General features: G+C 46.6%; 1 protein-coding gene across 1 annotated transcript in view; it reads right to left on the bottom strand.

Moving 5' to 3' along the window:
- Positions 1–149: 149 nt before the first annotated feature.
- Positions 150–18,426, bottom strand: part of CRYBG2 (crystallin beta-gamma domain containing 2) — a 34,829-nt gene continuing 16,552 nt past the window's right edge. Inside the window, exons 9-19 of the mRNA XM_054998737.1 lie at positions 16,217–16,343; positions 15,205–15,347; positions 12,744–12,870; positions 11,649–11,681; positions 10,733–10,845; positions 9,267–9,396; positions 8,292–8,431; positions 3,987–4,110; positions 3,353–3,511; positions 2,427–2,586; positions 150–782 (exon numbers count right to left, since the gene is read on the bottom strand). Of these exons, the coding sequence (XP_054854712.1) occupies positions 694–782; positions 2,427–2,586; positions 3,353–3,511; positions 3,987–4,110; positions 8,292–8,431; positions 9,267–9,396; positions 10,733–10,845; positions 11,649–11,681; positions 12,744–12,870; positions 15,205–15,347; positions 16,217–16,343 (1,345 nt within the window). The 3' untranslated portion in view covers positions 150–693. The remainder of the gene's footprint in view (positions 783–2,426; positions 2,587–3,352; positions 3,512–3,986; positions 4,111–8,291; positions 8,432–9,266; positions 9,397–10,732; positions 10,846–11,648; positions 11,682–12,743; positions 12,871–15,204; positions 15,348–16,216; positions 16,344–18,426) is intronic.

Here is an 18,426-nt window from a genome sequence, read left to right on the forward strand (position 1 = left end):
CATCCTTAAGGAAGCCAACAGGCCAGAAGAAAAAGGTCCTGTCCTTTTAACAGAGGTTTAACAGAACGTTATTTCCCTCCATGCCATGAAAAGGTTCAACAAATGCCCCGTATGCATGTTCTCGTAGCAAATAACACAATGAAACAGTATGAGGCAGATAGCTTTATAAAAGGCAAACTATTATACACAAGTACATAAATAGAGTTCAGGGAAAAAAGAAGAGAGACAGGTGCAAGCTTATTTGTGCGAGGATGAGTGTCCATTTCAGATTTTGTCTTAGAAAGCTAAACTATTCGGGTTGGGACCACCTATACGCATTCAGTGGCTCCTTCCCTATGGCTCACACAGATGCCACCTGCCCCTTTCATGAGTGATACACATCTTGGAACTCACAAATGCTCTCCATCTTGTTTGGCTTAGATTGGGGAAAAAAACCTGTTTGTTTCTGCCTCCTTTCCCCAACACAGGCCCATCCCAGGAAGAACGAAGAGATTCAAGAGAAAGGTCACTTCTGGGTTCAAGTTATGCCTTTCTGGGTTGTGATCTGTGGGGATCCACTGCTGATCCAGTGCTACAAACCACACTCACATCCTTTTTGGCCATAAAACTCGGTCATGAAAGGACAGGTGCCTGTGTCACACCTGGCAAAATCCAGTTCTGTGTGTGACATGTGCACTCCTGCCTCAGCCATTCTCAGAGCACCTGAATGTCCCAGATCTGTGTGGGTCTTTCGTCAGATGAATCCCAGATGACGGCATGATCCCGGTCATAGGCTTGGCCCCCTGTGAAAAGAAAAGAGAATGTGATACGAGAAATAAATTTATCCCAGTCTTTCTCTCAGCCCTTTTTATCCACCCCTTCGGGAGGCCAAAACTGAGTGTCTCATAATTGCTTCTAGATTACATATGGCTTACAGGCAGTTTGGAATATTAAAAACAACTTGGGATCACGTTAAAAAATTAAGAAGCACTTTGCTGGATCAGAACAATGATCTACCCAGTCCAGCGTATTCTTTCCTCCCCCCTAAAAACCACCCAGAGGCTAGAGCCTGTTAGTGCCCCCCATTGACAGGTATTCTGAGGGGACACTGCCTCTGAAGAAGGAGGTTCCATCCAGCTATCACAATAATTAGCCATTGATGGACCGGTGTGTGTTATGTGCCATCAAGTCATCTCCGACCTATGATGGAAAGACCTCCAAAACTTCCTCTCATTAACACACTTGCTCAGATCCTGCAAACTGGAGGACGTGGCTTCTTTGAGTCCAGCCATCTCATTTTAGGTCTTCCTCTTTTCCTACTGTCTTCCACTTTTCCTAGCATTATTATTGATGGATCTATCCTTGAGAATTTTTCTAATCCACTTCGAAAGGCACCTTCAGCTAGTGGCAGTGAATTCTGCAAGCATCCTTACAGCTTGTGGCAGTGAATTCTGCAAGCAAAATATGAACTGGGTGAAGAAATCATTACAGAACTTGAAGGACCACAAGCTTCCATGTGACCCTTATATTTTCAGAGTGGAATCTTTTTCTGGATTCCACTGCCTTGAGAAATTAGGTAGGGGGCAACTGGTGATATGGTCTTTTCAGCAGTGGCAACCTGTTTATGGGTCACTCTCCCTAGATAGGTTCATGAGGTGGAAACCTTGCGTTAACTTAAATGCCAGGTTGTTTTAACTTTTTAAAAAAATTCTCCAGGCTTGACAGTTAATTCTACCTTATTCCCTGTGTCTGCTTTTGCTGTTCAAGGGCTATTTTCTAGATTATCATCTTACTGTTTGTCTGTGTTTGCTGTTGCACAACATTTTTGTTACTGTGATTCAGTGGTCGTATTTTACTTATAAGACACTTCACACAGGTTTGCATAGGAAGTGCATAGGAAAATACATATATACGTGCTGCCAAGTGCTTATTTACATCATTTTTTTTGTTTACAGTAGGTTCTTCCAAATGGATCTCTTGCTCCACCCTGCCTCCCAAGCCACAGTGGCTTTTTTGGGGGTGTAATTTCTGCATGACATTGAAATCTAGTTGTCCCCTTTCATATTTTCCTAGCTCCACTGCATGTTTTTCCAAACCTAATTTCCCAGATTTGGGGAAGCAGGTTTGGAGAAACGGGTCTGTGTGTGTGCTGTGTATTTTCAGACTTCTCCACTTGCATCTGGTCTCGCACCAACCCACCCACCCCACACTGCTGGTGGGCTTTTTGCCTTTGTATAACTTCCAATTTAAAAAATGACAAAAAGCCTGCCAGAAGTGTGTGTTGGGGGGAGAATGGTAGGCGTGAGGGGGAAGAACAAGAAATTGCCCTATGCAGAAGCTCCATTTCCACTATGAACACCTTCGTGTTTGCAGAGCCAGTGAGACCAAAATGGGGAATTGCCTCCAGAGGAAACAATGGTAGAACCACATAGAGACCAGGTTCTTACCTTTCACATCTACAATCATGTTCTCAAACATGTGGCTGCAAATCCTCCCAAAAGAATCAATTCGCCAGGTCTGCCGGGGCGTTCGGGTCTCGGCCCATAATACCACCTTGGCCCCTACCTTGGCTGGACCAATCACTTGTAGGCTCATCCCAGGAGCAATCTAGACAGGAAGAGAGAGCAAGGGAAGGCAAGGTGAAAACAGACTCGTGGCAAAGGGCCTCACCGGACTCAGAAGGGTTTGGAACTGCTTCAAATGATGTTACACATGACACGAATACACAAATATTAGTCTACCCCAGTGGTTTCCAACCTTTCTAGATCTATCGTCAACCCCCAGGTAGCAGCATAAGACCCACTGAGCTGAAAGCATCTGACATCTACATGATATCACATGACAGGAAGAGGAAGAGCCAGTTATGACCTCACCATGGTCAAAGTATAAGACCATGACACACAAACAAGAGAGCCTCAGACAGGAAACACAAAATATAAGACAAGAGGCATACCAGTTCATCTCTGCAGTCCATAAATTCAGTGTTACTCGTCTAGTTACTTGAATATTTGTTCTTCCTTGTTTATCAACAAACTAGATGGACTTCAGAGGGACCCAGCCAATTTCAACCTAGGACTATCAATTACATTTTTTTACCATACCCATCCTTCAAGGAGCTCTGGGTAGCATACATGGTTCTCTCTGCCTCCATTTTATCTGCACAACAACCCTGTTAGGCAGGAGGAAAGGACAGAGTGACAGACCCTAGGTTACCTATGGATGAGTAGAGATTTGAATACAGGTCTTCTCAGTCCAACAGCCTAATCACTATGGGACAGCTGTATGCTCAGGGGTTATGAGCTGGCCTCTCCTTACTCTGTGTCTGCCTCTGTGTCCTCAGTAAGCCACAGAAAGGGAGGAAGGGCCCCCTCACCTGGTTCTTCAGAAGTCCATCCTCATAGTACCAGAGGGAGCTGCTCTGGTCATTGAGCTCCGAGACCAGAACACGTCCTGCTTTCATGTCTTCCACATCATCTGGGACAGTTAGGAAGGACTTCAGCTCTCCATTTTTCACTCGGAAGTAGACACGCCTCTGTGGGGAGCAGTGAGCACGTGCTTGCTCAGGTTCTCTTACAAGTACTGTAATTCAGTGGAGCGATCTCTCCACAGCACATGTTGCCATGGCTATCTATGTATCTAAACATTTGTTTATCTGCTGCAGTTTATCTTGCCCTTTTCCCAAGAAACTAAAAGTAGTATCTTTTGTCTGCCCTGTCCTCACAATTACCCTGTGAGAACCACTGGCCCAAGGTCACCAAGTCAGGCCATCCCACTGGATGTAACAGAAGAGGGAGCCACGTTGTGGAACGTAAGTGGGGACGTCTCAAGGCACCCCAGATCTATTGGCTCTGTCATCTTCCCAGAACCAGAGCTGCCCACCTGCACAGTATTAGCTTGATAGGGCATAGAGAAATATCTGGTTACATTGCTTCACTTAATTCTCTCACTGTGAAAGATGCGGAATATCCCTCTCCCAAACTCTATGGATTAGGGAACTGGGCACCCACCTGCCTGATGGGGTAAAGGGAGCCAATGTGCTGAAGCCCGCTATACTTCAGCCAGTTGGTGATCTCCACGCTGTCCAGCATCCACTGGCGGCCTCGGAAATCACTGTGTTCACACAACACCCATCTGCACAGGGAAATCAGCCGGAAGCAAAATGGAGAGAAAGGCAATTAGCTTAGGTTTTTGAGGAGCACAGAGCCCCATCTATTGCTCGTGGACACCAAGGACAATTGCAACAGCAAGTGTGGTGTGGGTGGTGTCACTAGAAGCAGGGAAGAGAACCCTGCAGAGAGACATATTCATCCTCTTCAAATACCCCTCGGGCTGCCAACTAATTGGTCCCTCTTTCGTCAGGCAGCAAGACCAGACTGAAAGGGTGGCTGAGGGAAGTTCAATAATAAAACTAAAGTACTGGAGGTAATGGGTTTTTGCTTGCTAGAGGCCTTCAAGCAGAGGCCAGACCACCGTTCATCGAGAATGCTCATGTTCTATGGCTCCTGTGCTGAGCAGAGGGTTGGAACAGACAGCCTAGAAGGCCTTTTATGAGTCTAGATTATGAGTCTAGGGGCTCAGCTACACTTTGCCATGTCTTTCATGTTCGTTTTGTTCATTTAAAAATATTTATATCTTGCATTCTTCCTGATCAATGGGAACTTAAGTCATTAAAACAAGCTAAGATTTCTCTTCTCAAAAACATAGTTGTGAGCAGCGAGGGCCATAAAAGTCTGGAGGGTGCTGGACATTTGTCTATGCTCTCACCTGCTCAGCTTTCCCTCTCCAGCCCCCCTTCTGCCTTACTACACACTTCTTTTACCTACTACCCCCCCCTTGATTGCCCTCTCCTATAACTTCTTCCCAGGGGGAGGGGCTCCTCTACCTCCTCTCACACCTGAGACTCCTTGCCAGCCTTGGTCTAGCTGATTTTCTGCCTGCCTGTTACCTCCCACAGGCTCCAGAGCTTGGGTTATCCTTTTAGGTAACCCTTTTGCTGATACAGGCTCCCTTCCCACTGGTGAGTTTCCACCTGAAGCCGCACTGGTTGCCCTGCTGACCCCTTCCTCCCCCATCAGTCTGTCAGGAGTCTCCCCACCACAACAATACAAATAACAACAGAGTCACCCTGTGATGGACAGGGAGGTGTCCTGCCCTGAAAGTAGGGCTGCCAGGTCCAGGCTGGGAAATTCCTGGAGATTCTGGGGGTGGAGCCAGGAGAGGGCAGGGTTTGGGGAGGGGAGGGGCCTCAGAATGGTATAATGCCATAGAGTCCACCCTCCAGTAGCCATTTTCTTCAGGTGAACTGATCTCTGTCACCTGGAGATCAGTTGTAATGCTGGGAGATCTCCAGCCACCACCTGGAGGCTGGCAACCCTACCTGAAAGGTATAACAGCCACCCAGCGGTTCCCTCCCCAAGCCCATGGGAGGCCTGCCCCAGCACCCAGTCCCCATCAGAGGGGGGGTGGAATGTTGGAGGGAGACGCAGCAGCACTTCAGTTCAGGGCCGCCTCAGGTTGAGAGCAGGCAGGATCAAGGGTGGCTCGGCCTGGTAGTGCCCCAGAAGGGTTTAGCGCTATTTCTGGGAGTGAACAGAGTACTCGGTAGTGAGGCCTGTCTCTGGTGATGAGCAGATCTCATACCATTTAGTCTGACTCTGGAGAAAAGGCAGGCTGCTGTGGGTGGAATCCTGTGTATGAGGGGATCCGACCTTGTAACTAGGCATTGAAAGCCTGTTTGTAACAGCAAGCACTAAAAGGAATTTAAATCACAACCTGAAACTATAACTTGCTCAAGTTTAAGGGCTTCAGCCAGGTTGCTCCTATGACTGTCTGAACACCTGGTGCCTTCCGTGAAGATAATTTAGAGCAGCAGGATTTGAGTCCAAGTGGCACCTTAAAGACCACAATCTTGTTGGTCTCTGAGGTGCCACTGGATTCAAATCCTGCTGGAGACCTGGGCTGCTGTTCTGTTCTTTCAGAACTACCTGTACATAAATAAATCTTCTTTGTTGTTTTGTTGAACATTCTGCTTCAGTGATCTCTATACTCTTCGGCCGCGATACAAAAATTGCCTTACAATGGTGAACCCAAAGCCTTTACTCTTGCTACCATAAGAACATCTAGGAACTGAGGGGAAGTCAGTTTCAAAACAAGTCTAGTTCCCAAAATTATAGCAGACTGTGTGAGTTCCCTCAGCTGGAAGAAAAATACCTATCCCATCATAGGAACTGATCTCTACTCTCAAGACGCCAAAGACATGTGAGAAAAGCTCCACCTTTCAGAGCTCCCAAATTCTCTGAAGCGGTTGGGCCTTCCTCATGTGCTCACGAAACCCTTTCCACAAAACAGGAAAGGCCACTGAGTAGGCCCAAGCTGTAACAGTTCTAAACTGAGTGGAGGAGTAATAACAACAACCCTGGTCTCATGACTAGAGCTCCCCTATGGTTACATATTTTAAATTATGTTTTGCACACACAACACAGCCTCCTTCAGAACTGTATTACCTGCCAAAACAGCCCTCTCTTCTGGTCATGTCTTTCTGAACATGCCGATTATACAAGCCGTCTTCTCTGCTAGCCTGCTACCCCTGCCTCCCCCACCCCCATTCCCTCACTCTTCCTCTGTAGCTGCAGATACAGGCCAAGTTCTGTTTCTCCTGCTCTGTTAGAATGCATTTTCCACACCAGCACCAGCTCGGCACCAGCACGATTAATTTAAAAGAGAATGGTGGGAGAGTTTAATGACAAGATGTATGCGGTAAAAGAAAAGGTCCCGTGGCACCTTAAAGACTAATAACATTTATTTCCTTGTGAGCTTTCTTGAATCACAGCACGTTGAAATTAATGTTGTTTGCTTTTAAGACACCATGGGACCTTTTCTTATGTTTTGCTCTAACAGAATTCCATTGCCGCTACCCCTTTGCCATCATCTCGGAGGAGTTGTACTAGTAGCAGCTCCTTTGCTCTGCTAAAGGCACTGACCTCCAAAGGCATAGGGTTCTGCAAACAAGGGCTCCAGGACCAAATGGAGCTCAATATGGAGTCAAATATGGCTCTTTAACAAAGAGTGATTCTGCACACGTTGGATAATGCACTTCCAATCCTCTTTATAGATCGTTTGGAACGGATTTTTTTGTGCGTGGAACAAAAAATCCACCTCAAACGATTGATAAAGTGCATTGAAAGTGCATTATCCAACGTGTATGGAATCAATAAAAGAAATCTTTACGGTCTATTGGAAGGGTAGGTGGATACTAGAAGAACTTGTGTACCAAAGGAATGGCAGGCAACGACTCTTATGGGGCTAAAGGACTTCTGACAGATGCTTAATACTGAAAGAGAAATGATAAGAGGCTATCAGTTGCCAGTAATCAAAGTGCCAACCATGCACAGATTTAAGCCCGTACACTAAACAATTGTTTAGGATACTCCTGAACGTATATTTATTACTTAGTATATTTATTACTTATTGTCAGGGCTTTTTTTCTGGAAAAAGAGGTGGTGGAACTCAGTGGGTTGCCCTCGGAGAAAATGGTCACATGGCTGGTGGCCCCGCCCCCTGATCTCCAGACAGCGCCGCTTGGCGGTGTGGAGGGCAATCTAAACTCCCCTCTGTCTGGAGATCCGGGGGCGGGGCCACCAGCCATGTGACCATTTTCGAGAGGTTCCGGAACTCCGTTCCACCGCGTTCCTGCTGAAAAAAAGCCCTGCTTATTGTAAATAATATTACTTATTGTAAATAAATAAGTACATTTGTTACTTATTGTGAGACCTTACGTGTGCCACTTCCTGACAAAGGATTTGTAGCAGTGTTTGGGCCGCAGAAGCTTTATGAGTTATTGATCAATGAGTCATTTATCAGTAATGCTAAGTTGTATAGTTTCAGTTTTGCAAACAGACCCTCTAATAGATGGTTGTTGTGGATTTTCCGGGCTGTATAGCTGTGGTCTTGGCATTGTAGTTCCTGACGTTTCGCCAGCAGCTGTGACTGGCATCTTCAGAGGTGTAGGACCAAAAGACAGAGATCTCTCAGCGTCACAGAGACCATGGTTATACAGCCTGGAAAATCCACAACGATCATCGTTCTCCGGCCGTGAAAGCCTTCGACAATATATAGACCCTCTAATACTTGCTCTCTTGCTTTGACTTTTGAGATTGTTTGGCTCTTGCATTATAAAAGGTTGCTGACCCTTGTCCTAACCTGGAGGCCTCCTGCAGAATCCCAAAGGGCTGAGCAAGGCTCCCCAGGTGTCACAGTAGACAACCCAGAAACAAATGGCTGGCATGACAAAGAACTGGTGATTGTGTACTTACATGCCTCCCTTTACCCGCACAGAAAGCACATGGTTGTTGAATCCCTCGGCCTGCAGGCTGCGCACTTCACTGTTCAGCTCAATCTCCTTCCCTTCAAAACATTCCAGCCCATGCAGGAAGATGGAGGGCTCAGAGAAAAACTATGAAAAAGGGAGACAAAGACGATAGACAGGAAATGAACTGCAGCGTTACATCTCATAATGGCTAGCTAACTTGTGGAACTCTCTGCCACAAGATATGGCATATGACTGGCTGGATATGGAGGTTCCCTTGAGGCCTCATAGCTAATAGCCATGGATAGGCCTTTCCTCCATGATTCTGGCATCCCGTTTTAAAGCCATCTATGCTCTTAGCCATCACTGGAGGGGATCCTACTCCTGCCTTCCCATTCTACTGAGCAAAGTTGGAAGCCTTTCTCCAGCTGGAGGAAGAGCCACTGAAGTTGGAGGAAGGGTCCTTGGGGGATGGTTGGAGCCACCCCCACTATTTCCACAGTGAGTGTCACAATTTGATTACTAAGAAACTGAACTGTCCCAGAAGCCCCTGTGCCTGCAACATCATGGATAGTGGGGGCCTCTGTGGCTAATTTCCTAGTGGGGGCTGATGGGCCAAGTGTCTTTGATTGGTGGTGGGCCCTCTGCTAGGCTTTAGGTCTTGGCAGATGCTGACTGCTGTGCTGACACCATTGGCATTCTCCCATTTCTAGAATTTGTGATCTAAGAACATAAGGACTGCCTGGCGAGATTGGGTCAAATGTTCCGTTTGGGGTGCACAGAGAACTTCAATAGCGAGGCCACAGGGACATCCCATTCACAGTGCTTTGTGCAGCCTTTCTATCACTCCCTCTTGTGGTTGTGAGTTCCACAAATCAACTACTATGCATCGCATGAAAAAAGTACGGCGTCTACCACTGATCAGGATAGCACCGCACGAAGAGCCCTATTGAAAAGGTGGCTTCAAGGGTGTGCAACTTACAAGGGGGACCTTCTTCAAGGAGCAGATGGCTGTGGCAGAGAGGCAACCCATGGAGGTAAGCGTGGGATACTCGCCTTCAGAGATCACATGCTGCTCACCCTCAAAATGGTGGCTGTCATAGAGAATCCAACTGTAAAGGAAAGACACACTCAACTTCTGTCACACAAAGGGCAACCGCTCATGCTCTATCGTGACTTTGGCCATTTCCGCATGTCTCCCCGCTGCTCGTAACAACCCGGAAGATCGCGTTTTCTCGCACGAGATTTGCGCACCGTCACGTGACGTCGTGCAAATCTCACGCGAGAAAACACGATCTTCCGCCTTTTTTGCACAATCTTCCGGGTTGTTACGAGTTGGGGGGGGGGGGGGACATGTAGAAACGGCCTTCGGCTCAAAGTCCAATTTGCTTTTAAGAACAAGTCAAAAGTTGTGTTTCTGAGCAATATGTTAGGTTTCATACAAAGTGTAAAGAACCCCCCTCTCTGCTTAGATATACTGCAGTTCTCTAACTGAATCTTATTATTTCTTTGTTATTTCTTTTGAAAACTGGTAGTATATTATAAGCTATCTGTTTTTTCTTGTATTATTGTTGACTTTAACATTGTGTAATTTGTTTTCTTGTTTATGCATTGTATGTTGTTTTTAAAGTTAATAAAAAGTTTTTAAAAAAAGAACAAGTTAAAGTTCCATTTTTGACCTTTCAAGCCCTCAGTGCCTTGAGACTGATAAACTGCCTGCTCCCATTTGACCCTTCTCAATTTTTGAGATCATCTTTGAAAGCCCAGCTCTAACTGGCCCACCAGTGATCAGAACAGGGCCTGTCTGGTGCCCCCCCCCCATCTCTGGAATTCCCTTCCCAGAAAACGTTAAATCTCGTGGCCTCTTCTTACATGCCCAGAGTAAGGCCAATAGCCACCTTGGGGCCAGGTAGCAATCTTCCCCAGGCCAGTTTAGCTAGGAATCCTGATGGTGTTTTGCCATCTTCTGGGCATGGAGGGTGTGTATGTGTGGGGGGGGGAGAGGTATTTGTGAATTTCCTGGATTGTGCAGGGGGTTGGACTAGATGATCCTAGAGGTCCCTTCCAACCCTATGATTTTATGATTCTATAGCAGACTGGAAAATACCTACAATACCACAGACAAAAACTGGTTTGATGGTCATTTCTCCTCCCCAAAGAGCCCTGGGAACTGTAGCTCCAGATTTCAAACAGAAATCTCTCAGCACCTTTATAAAAGCACACAATTTCCAGGATTCTTTGGGGAAGCCACCCTCTGAAAAAGCTAAAAGGCATACATAAACATAGTCAGAGGTTCTATATAAAAAGACATATGTAATATTAAAAACACACAGTGAATTCTTTGCTCAGGGCACACCTGTTTATAAAGAGCTCCTAATCCCTGGAACCGGTATGAGTTTTCCTCATTTAGATATACCTTCAGCTGCCCTAGCAGTGACGCATCATTACCTGCCTCCACGGACTCTGCAGGAGCGAGGAATGAAGAGGTCTGGCAGAGAAGACTGGTCTTCCTTGAAAGACAGGTGGGCCCCTGAGAAGTCTGGCCCGGAGAAAAGCTGGATCTGGGGAGCCAAAAGATCAGATGTGAGACCAAATGGGCGTTACAGTATAGATGCAGAACTGTAATTCTGTGATAGAGTTCAGGAGTCTTGAGCAGAGAATATTTTGTACTTTCAAACTACAGTTCCCAGGATTCTTTGATGGAAAGCCATAACAATTTTAAATACACACATAGGTTAAAAAGGTAAAGCATCAAGTCATTACTGACCCATGGGGGGACGTCGCATCCTGACGTTTTCTTGGCAGACTTTTTATGGGGTGGTTTGTCATTGCCTTCCCCAGTCATCTACACTTTACCCCCAGGAAAGTGGGTACTCATTTTACTGACCTCGGAAGGATGGAAGGCTGAGTCAACCTTGAGCCGGCTACCTGAACCCGGCTTCTGCCAGGATTGAACTCAGGTCGTGAGCAGAGCTTGGGCTGCACTACTGCAGCTTACCACTCTGCGCCATGGGGCTCTTAAAATACACACGTGACGGTGAAAACAAATATAACATAACAGAGAAACAACAGCAAGTTCTTCACCTACTGTTTGAACTTGACTCTTTCCCCTCCAACCCTAGCTTTGCAATTTGCATGACAGATATACATATCAATGAATCCAACCTTGTTTCAGTTGTCTGTCCCACGTTTCAGGCAGGCTCTCTGCCTTTTCAGGTTTTTTTTTGACACGGCATATATGTACATTCACAAATACTCATTTCTACATACATCCTTTGCCTTAAAAGGGGGGGGAGGATTATCATTAATCTTTTAGTTATGCGGTCAGCATAAGAACAGTCCTCCTACCTGATCTTCCACTTACCACTGAAATAAAGTGTAGACTGTGTTCTCCGATCTGGAAAAAAAAGGAGGGAGGGGTCCATGATACACGTTTTGGCCAACAGAAGAGAAATGTGTGTTTATGCCATGATGTTGCTAAAGGTAAGCGCCCTGAAGAGGTACCTGTCTCATAAGAACGTAAGAAGAGCGCTGCAGGATCAGACCAAGGGTCCATCTAGTCCAGCATCCCATTAACACAGGGGCCAAACACTTGCTCTCAGGGCCAAACCAACAGGGCATAGAGGCTGAGGCCCTCCCCTGCTGTTGCCACCCAACACAGGTCTCCATAGGTTTGCTGCCTCTGCCTTTAGTCCCTATGGCTAGTAGCCATTAATGAACCTCTCCTCCATGAATCTCCTTTGAAAGCTCTCTGTGCTCATGGCTATCCACTGGAGGTGAGCTCTACGGTTTAATTACTCATTGATAAAATAAGCATTTCCTTTTGTCTGTCCTGAACCCGTTTCCCAACAACCTCATTGAGTGCCCCTTTATGGAGACACTCTTCTTTGTGGTTGCAATTCCCAGTGAATGTCTGATTAAATGCCCTCACATGACTTTGTAACATGTGAATTGGGCCTTTGTCAACCATGTATCAGAAGTTCTTTCCCACTATGTTATTTTCCTGACCTGAAACAGCTCTGGGGAGCCATTATTTAGCCCACTGGGGGAAATTGTATGCACTGAAAACTACATGAATTTTCCCACTGCAGCAAATAACAGCTTCCCTGGGGCCCTTTCAGGTAGTAAAATCATTACAGGAGGATGCCTGGCCCTGATCCAAAATGGATCCATATGCATTTGGGATTTAATTTCCCGACAGAGAATTCCGAGAACACATTCATCAGGTGGCCACAAGAATTTTGTAACATGAATGTGAGTGTCTGAGTAGCCCAAGGTCACTCAGAGAGCTTCACAGCAGAGTGGGGATTTGAACCCATGTGTCTCAAACTCAGTTCAACTCTCTCACCCCTCTACCATACTGGGTCTCTAGACACAAGGCTCTTGCTTGAGGTGACTTTGGGAACTTGATTTCTTAACTGGGGAGAGATGAATGCAGAGACATGATGGGTTCTCTCACCTGAAGGATGGGTTGTACAGAGGAGATCAGGCAGCGGCCGGCTCCCCAGTCTTCACAGTTGCGGTACACCCCTTTTTCTAGGATGTACTGCTCCCCTGAGAAATTCTTGTCTTCATAGGCCACCCATCTGGACATGGAAATGGAAGAGAACTGACTTATTTACTTACTTCATACTCTGTGGGGACCCCAAATCAGTCTGCATAATTCTTGTCTCCTCCATTGTATCCTTACAACCCTTGGAGGTATGTAAGGCTGAGCAGCTGACAGGCCCAAGACCCCACAGCGAATTTCCACAGCAGAGCGAGGATCCAAACCCGTGTCTCCCAAATCTAGTCTGACATCCTCAGCCGCTACACCACATCAGTTCTCTATTAGGATTAGCTCAGCTCCTTGCAATGAGATCCAGACCTCAAAATTCCTCTGGCCTCTTGATTGTACAGGAAACCGTTTTCTCCCACCTTGGGGGATGAAACAGCCTTAACATGTGAAATCTCTACCTATTCTTAAGAATGCACGAGTATAGTCGAGCTTCTCTGTTCTGGAGTCTTTCTGCAACCTGAGATCTTAGCACACCAAGAACAGCCTGATCTCATTCAGCCTGCATAATACCTCCTTCATTCGACTGTAAACTGTAACAAATACTGCCGATTTGAGCTCTTCATCCTCAGAAACGAGTTGGTTCAAAAAACCCCCAACACTGCCCATTTGTTATCACAAGAGACATTTTACTCCTGTGCTCCATGAGCTTCCAACTACCTATTTGTTTCTGGGAAAATTTCAAGGCCCCGGTTTTGACCTTTAAAGCTCCCCACATTTTCAGACCAAGGTACCTGAGGAAGTGACTACTCCCATTTGAAGTGTCCCAATTTCTAAAATCCACACACGGGATGCTGCTCAAGACACTGGCTGTATTTATCAGACAACAAGCAGCAATTGAGCTCTAACAGAACACAGATAACGTTTGTTGCTGAGCCTGCACATATCCCTCCCACCCCCTCCTCCTCTAGCTCAAGGGAGCTTGATAGAACATTTCCCAGTTTGATCCAAGCTCCAATTTGCCGTGATGTCTAAAGGCAAGCACCTTGGAAAATTAAAGTTTGTTTTCCCCCAAAATGATTTGAATCCTAAGCTTCAAATTCTAGTTTAGAATCTTGGCTTGTGTGGAGCAAACCAAGGCCGATTCCAGACGGCCCTCTGCCTCCCGAAACGTTGCGCGTCGTCGCGCGTCGTCGCGCGGAAAACGCGAAATATCGCGTTTTCTCGCGCGAGTTTTGCGCGAGGTCGTGCGAGATATTTCGCGTTTTCCGCGCGACGACGCGCGACGACGCGCAACGTTTCGGGAGGCAGAGGGCCGTCTGGAATCGGCCCAACTCCATTGAGGGCTGATTAGTATGTTCAGGGCTTTTTTTCAGCTGGAACGTGATGGAACGGAGTTCCGGAACCTCTTGAAAATGGTCACATGGCTGGTGGCCCCGCCCCCTCATCTCCAGACAGAGGGGAGTTGAGATTGCCCTCCGCACCGGCGCGGAGGGCAATCTCAACTCCCCTCTGTCTGGATATCAGGGGGCGGGGCCACCAGCCATGTGACCATTTTCTCTGAGGGCAACCCACTGAGTTCCACCACCTCTTTTCCCAGAAAAAAAGCCCAGAGTATGTTAAAAAATCCACACACAAACAAATCCATATGGTTAGTTGATAGATGTGGACTGGGTGTTAACTTAATTCCCATGTGCAAGAACAATGGCATGCGGAGAGGGGGGGCTTTGGCTTCCATCTCTCTGACATTTTCCCAATCTGAAATGGCCCCCCTGGGGAGTCAGTATTTGCCCCACTGGGGAAACTTAATGTGCACTGTTGGCAACAAGTGAGTGTCTCCAAATGAGGCAAAGAGTGGGCCTCTGGGGCCGTTTCAGCTGAGAAAACAGCACGGGAGTGAAGGCCGAAGCCTGCTGTCCTCAAGAGCCACGGTGCCAAATCTATTCCTATCTTTTTTGGGATCACCTTCCCTCTTCCTCCATCCTGGCCTACTGTCAGGCAGGCAAGCCAGCCTGCCTGCCATACCTGTAAATGTATTTCTACTGGGGGGGATGGGTAGTGGGGTAGCTTTCCGCCTTCACTGTATCTTGCTTTGCCTGGGCCAAGTGGTGTTATCGATAAAGCTGGAGTGGCGTGGAAACAGACCTTGGGAATTTCAATTTTGTGTCTCTTTCAGGACTTTTGCGCCAACTTCAACTGACTCTTGTTTGGATGGGGAGCGGGGAGGGGACTGGAGGTATGACCTCTCTGGGAAGGCTTGGCTTTGGCATTCCAGGCAATTACTCTGTACTCATGCACTACTACGGAGCATTATCTAATAAAGACCTTTAACTCATACAACTGTGTTTGATGAAGTGGAAAGTCTGAGAGAATCCCCTAGCCAGGCCTAACACCTCCTTGCCTCTGCCCTACCCATGGTACTTACACACCACTCAGCACATGGATAGACTGTGTTGTGGTCCCATAACCTGCCAGCTCCACATCTGGCAGCGCTTCACAAAGCTCGACACTGGGGCCATCTTCAAAGTCCATGGTCTCAAACAGAATAAGCGCTGGGTCCAGGAAATCCTGCTCAGGGAAGAAAAATGAACATAGAAGCGGGGTATATTGCCATGAAGTCCTCCCTCCAAAGTGGCCAGTTTCTCCATGGGAACTAATCTCTGCAGTTTGGGGATGAGTATGATTCTGGGAGATCTCCAGACTCCACTTGGAGGTTGGTGACTTCTTTTGAGTTTTCACTCCCAGAATCCAGAGAGGATTCCTTTTTAGCATAGGCAGGTCGAGAGATTTTGGCTCCTCTTCCAGGAAGACTTTGGCTCCAAGTGACTGTGCCGTCACCTCTGATATCACATGCTTGCTGTTCAGTGGGACCCTGCTGCCAATGGGAAATGCAAGATCGATCCTAGGTTTGGAAAGATTGATGACCACTGGCTTTAAAGGACGCAGAAGGAGCTAGGCCCAAAATGCATGTTGTTGACTGCACCTGCCTTAAGTTATTTTCAGGGGCAGGGGTGGGATTGTTCAGATTTTTTTGGAAATAAATGATTAAGCACAATTTATTGTTAAGCCCCTTGTGCCCACAGATAGGATTGTCAGCTTTGGTACTGGGCCCTCTAGCATAGCAGTTTGATTTGTAGCAGTTATTAGGCAATGTTATTTACCTCCATGCCATGAACAGCTGCCCATTTCTGCATATTAAACCTCATTTAAATGGGCAGGACATTGTTCCCTGGACCGTTGGTCACCTTACCCACAAGGCATGCTGGGAAAGAGATTCAGAGCTTTAGAAAATACCACTCTTTCATCCATCCCAAGGACACTGCGGCAACTTCCAGGGCAGCTATGGGATTTTTTGTTTTAGAAATTCAGAGAAATGCAGAGCCAAGAGACACTGTCTTCTCCCCATGTCCAGCCCTGAAATAGGCAAGTATGCTCACCGTCCGGATCAGCCGAAGGGACACCAGCTGTTTACTGTAGCCTCCCCACTGGGACCAGTCAAGGTACTCTCCCTCCTCCAGCAAGTACTGATGGCCACGGAAACCTTCCTTCTCATAACCAACCCAACTGAGCAGGGGAAATCAGCAGACCGGGGGTGGGGGGTGGGGGAGAGGATATAAGTTAATTTTCTCTTGCCATCCAGTTACACAACCATTTCTGATTTATGTATTGCATTTACTTTACTAGTTTCCTATAACATTTATTTCCAGGCACAATTCTTACCATTAAAACCCTAAATGATTCGGGGTCAGGGATACTTGGAGGATCACCTCCTTCCGTATTGTACAGCCTGCCAGTTAAGATCTGCCTTGCAAGCCCTGATCTAATAGTAGCTAGGTCTCTCACTATAGAGACCTCCTGAATTTCCCTCATTCCCCACTGCTCCTTCACAGGCAGAGGGGAGGAGAACGGGGGAGATGCACCAGCGTTATGCCAGCATACAATATTGCTTCCGGTGAAAACCCGGAAATGACGTCATGATGTCGGGGCAATGTTCTAGGATTTGCCCAAATCTCTACGGGTTAACTCGTCATCCCAAAGTAATGATCTCTTCTGGGTTTTTGTCAGAATTGATGTCACATGCTGGCACACGACTGGCACACCTGTCCCTGCCACCCCATTCTTCCCAGCAGCTTACTGCCTGTGGCTGGCAACTCTACCAGGGCCGTTTCCACACGGCTTACCTCTCTTCGTAATGTCCTGGTAGATCACGCAAAAAACGCAGAAGATCGTGTTTCCTTGCGTGAGATTTGTGCGACGTCACGTGACATCGCGCAAATCTCACGCAAGGAAACACGATCTTCTGCGTTTTTTGCGCGATCTACCAGGACATTACGAAGAGAGGTAAGCCGTGTGGAAATGGCCCTGTTCTCCACGCCCCCACCTTCAGAAATGAGATGGGTGGTGATCAGAGACAAGGCTTTTTCAGTGGTGGCACCTCACCTGTGGAATACCCTTATCCTTGAGACCTGCTTGGCCCTCACACTACCTTCTTGTACCAGGCCAAAATGTTTCTGTTCATCCAGACTTTTGACTAATGGGTTGATCTTTTTTATCATCAATTTATAGTCTATTTTCAGCCTGACAAGTTAAGACCCATTATAAGCTGCTTTATGTTTTATGTAGTTTTATGCTCAGCTGTGTTTGAATGGCATATTTTAATAATGTTTATGATGTCCTGTTTTTAGTATGTTTTACTTTGCACGCCACCTTGGGCACCTGGGTTCCCTGGAGAGGAAGCATAGAAATTTTCCAAATAAATTAATACTATATTAATTTGTCTTGCTTATTTACTTCATTTGTACCCCACTTTTCTTATCAATGGAGACCCAATTACAACATTCTCCCCTTCTCCATTTTATCCTCACAACGTTACTTGAGTGTGTGCGACTGGCCCACGGTCACCCAGCAAGTTTCCATGGCAGAGTGGGGATTCGAACCTGGGTGCCTCAGGTCCCACATTCTATTTTCAACAACTTTTACATTAACAAATGTGCAACTTGTTAAACTTTTAGTTAACTTAACAACATAATTTGTAAATTATATAACAGATACAAGCGAGGCTTTTTTTCAGCTGGAACGCGGGGGAACGGAGTTCCGGAAACTCTTGAAAATGGTCCCATGGCTGGTGGCCCCGCCCCCTGATCTCCAGCCAGAGGGGAGTTTAGATTGCCCTCTGCGCCACCGTGTGGAGGGCAATCTAAACACCCCTCTGTCTGGAGATCAGGGGGCGGGGCCACCAGCCATGTGACCATTTTCTCCGAGGGCAACCGACGGAGTTCCACCACCTCTTTTCCCAGAAAAAAAGCTCTGGATATAAGTATGCACTCCTACACAATTATCTCTTACATTTTACATTATTGACATCATTAGAAAGTCAAATGAAAAGTAAAATTGTCTTTTTTTTTGCTATGTCAAAGATATGCTAGTAGGTTATAATAATCCATTTTTGAGATTGTTTGTTTCATTGAATCATTACTTGTTAGAAATTCTAAAACTGGGAACTATTGTTCCAATAGTTGGGATCAATAGTTTTGGGATTCCAACTGAGCCATATGGCCTGAGAGTTTTTCCATCACAAAATAGTCCAATAGGCAATTATACCAACATGTTATTATTGGTATGCCATCTTGTTTCCATTTAGAAGCTA

This window comes from Eublepharis macularius, chromosome 15 (assembly GCF_028583425.1).
Source record: "Eublepharis macularius isolate TG4126 chromosome 15, MPM_Emac_v1.0, whole genome shotgun sequence".
NCBI classification, from domain to species: Eukaryota; Metazoa; Chordata; class Lepidosauria; order Squamata; family Eublepharidae; genus Eublepharis; species Eublepharis macularius.